At 42.0% G+C, this 11927-nt stretch overlaps 1 protein-coding gene across 1 annotated transcript in view; it reads left to right on the top strand.

Annotated features, from left to right (window-relative positions):
* Nucleotides 1-456: 456 nt before the first annotated feature.
* LOC126188109 (cytochrome P450 9e2-like) overlaps nt 457-11927 on the top strand; it is a 39754-nt gene continuing 28283 nt past the window's right edge. Inside the window, exons 1-3 of the mRNA XM_049929575.1 lie at nt 457-548; nt 8624-9017; nt 11692-11829. Coding sequence (XP_049785532.1) covers nt 8633-9017; nt 11692-11829 — 523 coding nt within the window. The 5' untranslated portion in view covers nt 457-548; nt 8624-8632. The remainder of the gene's footprint in view (nt 549-8623; nt 9018-11691; nt 11830-11927) is intronic.

The raw sequence follows: 11927 nt of genomic DNA, 5'->3' as shown, positions 1-11927 counted from the left end.
TTGCCATATAAGCAGGAGATCCCGGGATCGAGTCCCGGTCGGGGCACACATCTTAAACTGTCCCCGTTGATATTTATCGACGCTTGTAAGCAGCTAATGGTCTGGATTTGATTGTAATTTAATTCTTCGAGAGCTACAGGATCACCAATGGTATCTGTTCTTTCGGACATGTCCGAAAGAAGAGATGTATTCATTTCAATTGGGTCTTGTCGGGACAAGAAGATCCATAAACGGTGACCGTCCCGACGTGTCATGACGGATGGCAACCCTAAGCTAGGTGCGATAACAGGTCGGGACTTATGTATGGACGCCCACGCTGTTCCTTTGACACTTCACATCAACGTACAGCCCGCTGCACGCTGTGTGTTCCATGCTGCAAGTATGCGCTGCGCGCCGCTCTACGCGCGATTATAGCCGTCCTGTGACGTCACGCCCTCCCCTCTCCGAGGCCCCCACCCCACCCCACCAGGCGGCCGGCCGTAGGCGAGGCTCGATATATCAACAGACGCTGGAAACCGCACGTTGACTCTCGTGCAGTGATCGTGAAGGTGAGTGTTCATTTATATTCGATACTGCGCTGTTAGTATTCGCTATTATTTGTGTTGTAGTAACTCGTAGTTTAAAGTGTGAATTCTATGCTGTGAGTGTACTTCGTTGTCAAGGACGTAGAACTGTAAACACTTGACACTCTCTGCATTCTCTTGTAACATAGTTGGCTATTAGAAATAAGAACACAACAATTGAAACCAAGGATAGGAACAGTCCAAGATACGTTTACATCTTTATCTTGGCTTCAGCGTGTAACAGCATATTTTAAGATTTAACAACTAATCGCTAAACTCCAATGTCTATTTGCGGCATAAATTTTAATTTCTAAATCTCAAAGATACACTGCTGCGAAGCATTAGTTTAAAATGAATTTGCTTTAATAGCGCTACATACTGATTTCTTGTGGTACCTTTTCTGCCAGATGTTCATGTCTGACATCCTTCACCCTTGAGAGCAAGTACCACACACTTGTTAAAGGAGTATAATTCAGTCTTTCAAGCAGACTAGCACGTGAGATTACATTAATTTTTTTTCGAACATTACGGCTGTATCTCGTGCCATCAGTCGTTATCCCTACCTTCCTTTGATTTTGATCTTGCTATTTCTTTCCTAAACTGTTTACGCATTTTCGAACTTTTTTTCTCAGCTGCAGGACCGTGCTAGTTGAACCGTTATAAAGTTATCAGATTTACAGTCGCATAAAAATGTCTAAAAAGCATAACTTTTTAACGAATTTGCCTTCTTTTTCCAATGGTTTCAGAGAAACATAATGACAATTACAAGTTCGCGAGGTCATCACGTGCAGCAAGCCCAGTAATATTCGTTCTGTAAATAAAAACCGCCTTTTCTTGCTGCATTGTATTTTATTTCTCCCAGATGCGTTTCGCCTTTTACTTTAAGGCTCTTCCGTGTGACAGTTCTTCGCGTTTTTGGTTGCTATCTGCTTTTCCTCTCGTCTGGTCACACGCTGCAGGTCACATTGTAACTTCACTTATGAAACGTAATAACATTTTTATGTTCCTTATTTTTCCTTCACAATTTTCACATTGTTTGGCCTTATGGCTGCCAGTTCACTATACGAATGTGTCTCATCCTGAGCCCCGCCTCATCCAGAGACATTTACTGATCTCACAGTGGTTATATCTTTAAATCAAAGTTTTCCATCAAATGTGTGCAACTATTGACAGAAGACTAATAGGGACAAACAATAGGAAAATTGTGAAGAAAAAAATTCGGAAGTGCGACCTCCAGCATGTGACGAGATGAGAGGAAACGCAGATGTCAACCAAAAACGCGAAGAACCATCCCATTAAAGACGCCTTGAAGTAAAAGCCGAAACGCACCCGGGAGAAATACATTGCAAGAAAAGGCGGTTTTGATTTACAAGACAAATATAATGAGAAATATCCGGCTGTAATTGAAAGAACTCCATATTAATCGGATATTACATTTTACTGAGAGTGTAATTTAATGAACACATTTTTAAGCAGTTACTACTGCATTGACATACTGTACATTTGCTTTAGAAAATCGAATTTTTCAGAATTCGAACATCAAATAACACAAACGAATTATTGATAGGCATTTCTGATCTTACGTTTGTTGATGTTGTGTCTGTGTTCTCGCTGTCGAGCTCTGATCTCTGACATATTGTATCCTTTTTGTTGATAATAATTATAAAGACTTAACTGCGCCATCTTCAGCCCATTAAATTCCTAGTCTCTTCAATAGGAAGATTATTCAGTGTGGCTGTAGAAACTGTTACGTCGCCTCCAACTGCCCAACACTACAATAGCGAATATTCCAACAATGCAAACCGGCCACAGACTTCAACCCTAGAAACACCAACCACGGGCAAAAATGGCCCGTACATTTCCATTTTTTTAAAATGTCGTGGCAAATATCCTTCTATGTTTTTGGGTCTTTTTCTATTTGTCGGTTACCTTATAATACACTATGCTTTACGTTTCTATGGTTAAATTTTTATAATTGTTACAAAATAGGAATTTTACGCCCAAGGGCACATTTTGCCCGTCGTTGGTATTGCACGCGACTATAATTCTTATTATCTTCCCTACAACCACCAAGCATGGGCAAAATTTGCTCGTACGTTTTTCTTTCTTTTATTCAGTTAGCAACCTCGAACATGAGTTTTACAGTGGTTTGTTGAGCGTCTAATTGTTGAGTTTTACTTTCCTTGTTGATTTTACACTTGCCATTATTACTATTAGCAGTTTGTCACAGTAGAGCGACACCTTTATTGTAAAGTAGATTTTATAAGTTGAGTTATAGAGGCTTGAACGGCGCAGAAGTTCTTGCAGAAATGTTACTCGACGATGATTTATCAGATTTAAGTGATTCTGAGTCAGTTCATGCAGAAGTAGAATAGGATTCCAGTGAAGAAGAGGAGGACAATGAAGAATAAATAAACCATGCTGGTAACGCTCCAAATACATGTTACAAGTTCTGACAGAGTGTATCTTGCAGAAGCTCCAAGACATAGTAAAAGGGATTTTGGTAACATAGTCCGTGAACGTCAAGGATTAACCAGTGCTGGGAAAGTAACAAGCATATGTGAATCATTTAAAAAAATTTTCACTCCTGAATTAGTACGGTAAATACTTGACCATACAAATGAAGAAGCTGAAGGAGAAAACGTGTCTCCCGTTAGCGATTCTGAAATATATGCATTGATGGGAATGTTAATTCTAATGGGAGTTTTCCAGGACACCAACATTTCTTTATCTGATTTATGGTCAAATTTATTGGGAGAGCGATTTATAGAGGAGCTATGGGTAAGACAAGAGCATATCAGCTATTGAAAATTCTTCGCTTTGATGATAAAGGCACGAGGTGAGAAAGTCGTGTAGGGAGAAATTTGCGCCGCTGCGTGAAGTATTTGAAGTATTGAATGGAATATTCGCACAGTATTTCAGAAGTGGACCTGACTATACAATTGATGAAATGTTGCGTCTTTTCAGAGGTCGTTGTCCTTTCAAAGTTTTCCTCAAAGACAAACCTGGAAAATATGGAATATTATTCAGAATGCTTTGTAGTGCAACTGAACGATACAGAATAAAAATGGAAGTGTATGCTGGAAAAGACAATAGACCTGTCAGTGAACGAGGTCCTCTTGAGGTTGTGAAGAGACTGGTGGAACCAATAAAGAATACAGGCTACATTGTCACTACTGACCGCTTCTACACTTCTGTGGAGTTGGCGGACATTCTCTATCAAGACTACAAACTTACATAGGTTGGGACACTCAAATCAAACAGAAAACATGTACCGCAGGAACTTAAGGCGACAGCAGGCAGAGAACTGTATTCCTCCAAATTCGCATTCACAGACCCATCTTCTAAGAAGCCGCCAGTAACAACTGTCTCTTACATCACAAAGGAACAACCAAAGAAAAATCTGTTGATGTTGTCTACACAACATCGTAATGCAGGAGTAGAAGTTGGTACAGCAGAAACGAAAACACACATAAACCTGTACTATAATTCCACTAAGGGAGGAGTGGACGCCGTAGAGCAAATGGTTAGGACATAGTCTATAAAAAGGGGTACGAGAAGGTAGCCACTGTCAATGTTCTACAGCCTACTTGATATAGCTGCAGTTAACTCATACACACTGTTCAAGATGAATGCGCCTAAATGGAATGAAGGGAAACCAAATGCCAGAAAACTGTATCTCCATGAATTAGGCGACGAACTTTTGAAACCATACATACAAGAGCAAGCCATGGATTTGAAAGGACTCCAGTTGCCTATTACTTGCGTGATGGGAGAGATCCTAGGAAAGAAACTAGAGGTAAACAAAACTGCTGCAAATGAAGAACCAACTAGGAAAGCAAGGTGCTACTTATGCTTGAAGTATGCAAGTAACCAGAGAGCAAGAGACAACATCATAAAAACCAAGTTAACATGTGGACGCTATGGGCGCCATCTGTGTAAGACTCATTCATAATCAACCATTTTGTGTGCAGGAGGTAAATGTCATCTGTAAGTGAAAATATTCTCTCCAAGTGAAAAGTGTTTTCCGAGGGTTTTCAATGTACAATAACATGTATTTTAGCAAGTGTTTTCATTTCCGTTTTTGAAACTTTCTCTCGGTGACAAAGCTGTATTATTCAGTTAATAGATCAAAGAGTGCATAGAAACTTTAAACAGCCTTTGTATTCAATTACAGACCTTCTTATCTTGTTTACACAAACTTTCATTGACCAAGATTTGACCATTCTTGGTTGTTATATTCACCCTATGAGTGTTAAAAAATTAAGCTTTCAATTATGTTGTCGCTATTTCCTGTTAAACTAATATCTCAATGGAAACAGAATTACATAAAATAAATACATCTTACAACAAATTACAAGATTTACTACTTATTGTAACACAGTCAAAATTTGCCCTTGGTTGGTGCTTCGTGTAATCTAAAATACCTTGGTGTTTCTAGGGTTAGGAAGATTATTCAGTGTGGTCGTAAAATCTGTTATGTCGCCTCCAACTGCCCAACACTACAATAGCGAATATTCCAACAATGCAAACCAGCCACAGACTTCATACAGCACAGTCAGTGATTTTCATACAGAGCGTTACGTGGTGTTACCAACATAAAAACGTAAACAGCCCACTTACAACGTACATTCTTGGTTTCAAGTAGCCCCACTCAAATAATTCACAGATAGATAGATCTGACGAGCGGGGGGCTTCCTTCATTGGTTGGTCCCATCAGGACGAGGGGGAAGGAAATCGGCTGTGCACTTTCAAAGGAACCATCACGGCGTTTTCCTGAAGCGATTTAGGGAAATCACGGAAAATCTAAATGAGGACGGCCAGATGCGAATTTGAAACGTTGTCCTCCAGAATGCGAGTCAGATGAGACTAGGGGCAAAGGAACATCACCTTATCGTGAAATGGCATTTCCTGGGAACATTTGTCGAACCACTTCCATGGATGATCTCGTCATGAGAGCTGTTCCAGCATCTTGTTCGAACAACATTTCTATTATGTTCACTAGACCTCTTTCAAATTCTGGTCGAAGGAAGTTGCTTAACATTTCGACGTAACGCGCTTATGTCACGGTAACTGCGGTTCCTTCCTCCCGAAAAAAGTAGGGTCCAACAATCCCTCTGTTGGAGGTAACGCACAACTGTTGCTTTTGAGCTGTGGACAAGGTTTTGGTATAGTTCCTGTGAGCTCTCGGACACCCAGTACCGACAGTTCTGTACATTGACATACAACCATCCAGATGCAAATGAGCTTCATCAAACAAGAATACTGGGAAATCTACAATTCCTTAGAGTAGCTTCCATGCGTCCATTACGCCACAAAATCCTTTGCACTGTTCAAAATCCGTTTCACTTAACTGCTGGACAGTCGCTATTTTGTACATGACATCTGAGATCACCATTAAAGTTGTAATATTCAGCGATAGGGCCTATCGCCTAGCAGATCGTTTCGGACTAGCTAGAAATGCCGTTCTCAGTCTGTCTACGTTTTCCGGAATTTGAACTGAACAGGGAAGACCATGTGGTTTCTTTTTCATCGCAGAACCAGTACTTCTAAAGGCTGCAATCCATCAGAGTATAGTGAAACTGCATCTCGACATCCGACATAAAGCTTTCGACAGAAAAGACCTTGAACCGTGACCACATTGTTTCTAAATAATTGCTCGACCGCGATCTCACGATGCTCTACTCTCCAACGCTCCGTAGGGATTGAAGCTCCATTGTCTCAACTGTCTCTCAGCGGTCGATCAAGTTCAGTACCCCGCGGAGAACCCGCGGTTTAAGAAACGAGCGTTTCCTCTGCCCCACCCTGCAGAAGCTTTTGAGACGCCGTGCTACAGTAGAATGCAGAACGTTGTGTGAGCATTTCGAATAATTAAATGGTACTGAATCGAACTGGGACGAAAAGAAATTTCTACGACAACTTGAGCAATGGAAGGGTTCAGCTGGCAGGACACATCCTGAGGCATCACTGAATTCTTCGGTAATGAGTTAGTAAAAACTGTAGTGGACCACCAAGGTCTGACTACTGTAACCAGTTTCAAATCGATGCAGGCTGCAGTGGTTCTGCACAGATGGAAGATGGAAAAGAGTCCCTAGGGTGGAGATCATCGTCAAACCAGTCTCTGGACTGAAGACCACAGGACAAAAGTTTTTACGAAGAAATATGTACCAATACTGCAAAAATTAGGATTACAAGGCAAAAATAAAATTGATACTTTATTTTTGCATTTTTGTTGACTGTTGCGTTGTGATATTTAGCTTATCTTCAGGCGCCATAACGTGATACTGAGCTAGAAGCAGTTGTAAAACATGCATACAGTGAAGGTTCCACTTGTGATTGTGCAGTGGGGCAGGTAGTCTATTCGGCACGTGACGTGAGCGTCCGAGTATCTCTGCGCTGATGTTTTGCATTGCTGAGCACTGGCTCGTGGGTTGCAGCGTCGATCCCCGCTGACCTCGTCAAATTATCCTGTGGAAAAGAGGTTTAGATGGGGTGTGAATAGCACTGCCTGACAAAATGGAAGGTTGTTAGATGAAATAAGCAGCGGAACGTCTACCCAAGCCTTAACAGTTGGGAAAGGGGGGCGGGGAAAACAAATCTTACAGCAGCTGGGGGTCACTCTGCAAGTCCAAGTATTAGTTGCAGTCGCCATTTCGTCCTAGAATATACTTTTCTCAGCTCTTAGCGTCGTTTTCCTGTTTCAGAGTATTGTTCATTGGAAAAATATTCACATCCTTTGGCCCACACAATTAGTTTGATCTACTATCTGTCATGATGCCATTCCACACAGCCGGCCGGGATGGCCGAGCGGTTCTAGGCACTACAGTCTGGAACCGCGCGACCGCTACGGTCGCAGGTTCGAATCCTGCCTCGGGCATGGATGTGTGGGATGTCCTTAGGTTAGTTAGGTTTCAGTAGTTCTAAGCTCTAGGGGACTGATGACCTAAGATGTTAAGTCCCATAGTACTCAGAGCCATTTGAACCATTCCACACACACACACACACACACACACACACACACACACACACATTACACGGTTGATGGTTCCAATGGCTCTGAGCACTATGGGACTTAACATCTGTGGTCATCAGTCCCCTAGAACTTAGAACTACTTAAACCTAACTGACCTAAGGACATCACACACATCCATGCCCGAGGCAGGATTCGAACCTGCGACCGTAGCGGTCGCGCGGTTGCAGACTGTAGACTGTAGCGCCTAGAACCGCTCGGCCACTCCGGCCGGCTTACACGGTTGAGTCACATTAATGTGACCACCTGTCAAAAGCCTGAGTAACCACCTTTTGCAATGCGCACCTGTAGGAAGAGTTTTAGTGAGGTTCTGGGAGGTGCCAGACAAGGGAGTCATGCCGTAGACAGCTGCCCTGAGTGTCTCGGGTCGCTCAGTTTCCGCATTGCGACTGCACTGGTTTCCGCGTCCCCCTGACATGCTTTATATACCCTCCACTGCTACTTGTACAACTTCCCGCCTATGAGTGGTTATTGCACATTGACGTCGAACATAGGCGATGACGACATTAATGTGACTGGACTGGGTAAATATAAACAGTAAAGTGCAGAAGAATGTAGCATGTAAAACATATATATATTTCATTTCTGGGACTATAACGTAAATGTTTTAGTTGCATTCTGCATCTTACTTTCAGTCAGATTTTAGGGCGTCTTTAGCTCACTGGACTCACAGTTAGGGGGAGTGGCGTTCAAATCCCACCCCTGTCCATCCTGGATTAGGTTAGTCATTAAAGACAAATGCCAGAATGATTAGCTTGACGTGCCCAATTTCCTTCGCTGTTCAAGTCTTGCCAGATCTTCTACTGTTTCGTCTATAACCTGGTCGCCGACGCGGCAGCAAACCGCAGTATTTCTACTTTTTTCCTGAGGGCAGTCTCCTGTGGTATCTAACTTCCCAAAAATTCCAAAATAGCAGTGCCTTCGTCGTACTTCCAAGCAGTAGTATCTGACTGAAAAGAAGCGGCCTCTAAATGTACACAATCCTACAACAGTGCTCCTCGCTACGTTAAACGAAACACTACTTTCGCAGAGGGAAAGAATGGCTGTTGACTGGCGGACGCTGCTGTCGGGCCTAGTGGTGGGTGCGCTGTTGGTGCTGGCCGTGTGGTGGCGCCGCTACTCCACCAAGTTCGCCCGTCAAGGGGTGCCCTACGTGGCCCCGCTCCCCCTGGTGGGCAACATGCTGGACGTGGTGCTGGCCAGGAGGTCAATGCACGATGTCATCATCGAGCTCTACAACAAGTTCGAGCCTCACGCCTACGGTGGGGGCTACTCGTTCGCAGTGTCCATGGTCATGATCAGGGATCCGGAAATCATCCGCGCCGTTACAGTCAAGGATTTCGACCACTTTACTGATCATGCTGACTTTATAAACAGCGAGAAAGTCAACCCCATCCAACAGCGGATGCTCATCATATTGAAAGGTGAGATGATTCATCAGTTTATCTAACAACTACTCAGTTGTGTCTGTGTTGTAATTTGTCAGTAGTAGGTACGCTGAAGCAAAATTTGTGGGAATCATTTAATGGGACTGTTGCTGAAGCCTCTCCATCAACGTCGCAAAAATACAATGCGTGTTTATTTCTGATTGAAGAGGCAATAGATGTGTAATTGTATTATAACTTTTGTTTTCGTCAGTCCCATCTGGAAGAAAACAACTAAGATCAGAGCCGGCCGGAGTGGCCGAGAGGTTCTAGGTGCTACAGTCTGGAACCGCGCGACCGCTACGGTCGCAGGTTCGAATCCTGCCTCGGGCATGGATGCGTGTGATGTCCTTAGGTTAGTTAAGTTTAAGTAGTTCTAAGTTGTAGGGGACTGATGACCTCAGAAGTTAAGTCCCATAGTGCTCAGAGCCATTTGACCCATTTGAACTAATATCAGATAATTAAGATCCCAAAACGTCATCCCTGTGCTTTACATAACAACTTCTACTGTCACGTAATCGAAATTTTTGATGTAGAATGAATGAATGACCAGAAAATACCGCTTTTGTAGCTCATATGCTTGAAGAGTGAAACAGAGCTCAGACCTTTCACGAATGATGTTACATCACCTCGTGACGACCGATACCGAAGCGCGGTATATATCGGCTTCGTTGTAATGTAATCCCCAAAGTTGCGCACTCCAGTGAATTTCAGCCGATCAAACACTTTGCGAAGGTCCTTGGCTCATGATTGATGTTGGGAGTAAAGTATTTACTAAACCATTACATATAATGGAAAATGACCAGTTTGCTGTACTTTGTGGAGAATAATGCATTTTTGAAGGAAAAAACCTCAAAGCAAGTATCACTAACCTCTAGCACATGGCAAGATCGTAAGACATTTGCCAGTCAGAACGACATTTACCATGAAAATATGGTATCAATTAATACACCAATTAGTCATTATTTAGTCTGTGATAGTCAAGACAGTAAAGTGACGGGACCTACAAGTCACTAACGACTATTAAATTGTATTGCTTTCAGAACTGCTGGCAAAAAATGTTTACATAAGTAGATACTCATCATTAGTATGTTAAGAACAGGTTGTATGACGTTCTGTAGTTAACATCTCTCGACACGTTAGTCACTTGGAATTGAAGAAGCAGTATTATTCTTAAGAAACAACAAACAAGGAGCAAAAACATTACACGAAATTCTCAGTACTGTTGATTACTTCTGGCGTTTTTGGGCCTTCAGCCTCGGCAGCTCAACTTCACCTTCACCACGCATTAAGAGACAGTGTTGAAACACCTGACAGTCGCTGCTTACCTCCCATGCACTCTGCTGGGCGTCCACAAATACTCAGAAACATCACCTAAAGATGACGATCAATTCTTTCGTTGTAACGTTGCATAGTTTCAGCGACTCCTTTAGATGCAGCAGTCGAAAGCACAGCAACATTCATTTCGTCGGGAGAACTTTAAACAGTGAAACGAACGCACTGAATTACTATAATTAAATTAAGATTGGTTTTTATATTCAGTAAAGTATTGGAAATACTGCTGATTTGTTGGTACTTGACTTCCTCAGCTACTGTAGTCAAAAGCATTTACACTGTGTGCTTTCATAATATTCTTGTACTGTAAGCTTCAAACCCACCACTTTCATGTTGTATCATGCTAAATGCAAGAAATCCCTGTGCACAGGTCATTGCTCCCAATCAGTGTTATGGCCTGACTACTGCTTGGTAATGATATGAAAAGATTCGTCACATTTAAAAAATAGGATACCAAATTATAAGTGAATCTGGGAAGACAGACCAATACCTTTTTCATCATTAGTGATAGTATTATCGTATTTTCTTATCCCTTTCAACAATAAACGGCTATTCTATAGTAATAATGTGATAATTTTTTATGTTTTGCACTTATTGAATAACACTGAGATTTCTTACCCTCACTCTGCTCTGTTACATAGGCCAACTGCACTATGTATAAAATGGCAGGAAAGAAAAAATTGGAGGGAAATTGAAAATAATAGGGAAATTCCAAGCAATCAGGAGTTTCCGCACTCCTATGATGTATGAAATTAAAAAATCCAAGATGGACACTTATAATATTTGATGAAAATCTAAGATGGTGGACCAGGGAATGTTGGCACAGCTCTGTGAAGTCAGTATTCGAGATAGTTGATCTACAGTTACTGGAGCAGTCATGTAACGTCAGAATACAAGATGGCAGAACTTGGTACACTGGCGCAGCCTTTATGGTGGTTGTGGTCAGATTCTCAGCTAACTGGCGCAGCCAATATTGAGTTTTCTAATTTACCACTACTTTACACTTAGGACAAGTATCCTGCTTCTTTAGTGACATCATAGGAGTGGGGAAAAACAGTGACTAATTTGAATGTCCTAACAACTTTTCAATTTCCGGCCATTTTACCCATAGGATAAATGACGTGTGTCAGAGATGTCTGTAGGGGGGAAAATCTTGTTACTATGCTTGATGTCATTGATGGCATCATATGGAGAATGGGGATGTGGAGGGAAAGGGAGGAAATCTGGCAACAATGCAGACTTCACCAGCACTTTTACAGCTACACTACTTAGGAATTGTATGTATCTGCATTATGAATAAGAATAATAGTAAAAGAATTTTATTTACACCTCTCCTTAGGAAAAGAGTGGCATGATGTACGGACCACACTGAGCCCAGCATTCACTTCAATGAAGATGAAAAACATGTTCGTGTTGATGACTGAAATCGGACAGCAGATGGTCGACTATCTATGGAAAGAAACAGCTGTATACAAAGGTGAGCAATGGGCACTTCTATTTTGAAAACACTACCTTCATTTTCTGAACTTCGGTACATTTCGGCAACATTCTTTCGTTATCATACGTATTTTAGTC

This window comes from Schistocerca cancellata, chromosome 5 (genome assembly GCF_023864275.1).
Source record: "Schistocerca cancellata isolate TAMUIC-IGC-003103 chromosome 5, iqSchCanc2.1, whole genome shotgun sequence".
Taxonomy (NCBI): Eukaryota; Metazoa; Arthropoda; class Insecta; order Orthoptera; family Acrididae; genus Schistocerca; species Schistocerca cancellata.
This window is presented reverse-complemented; position numbering and strand designations above follow the sequence as displayed.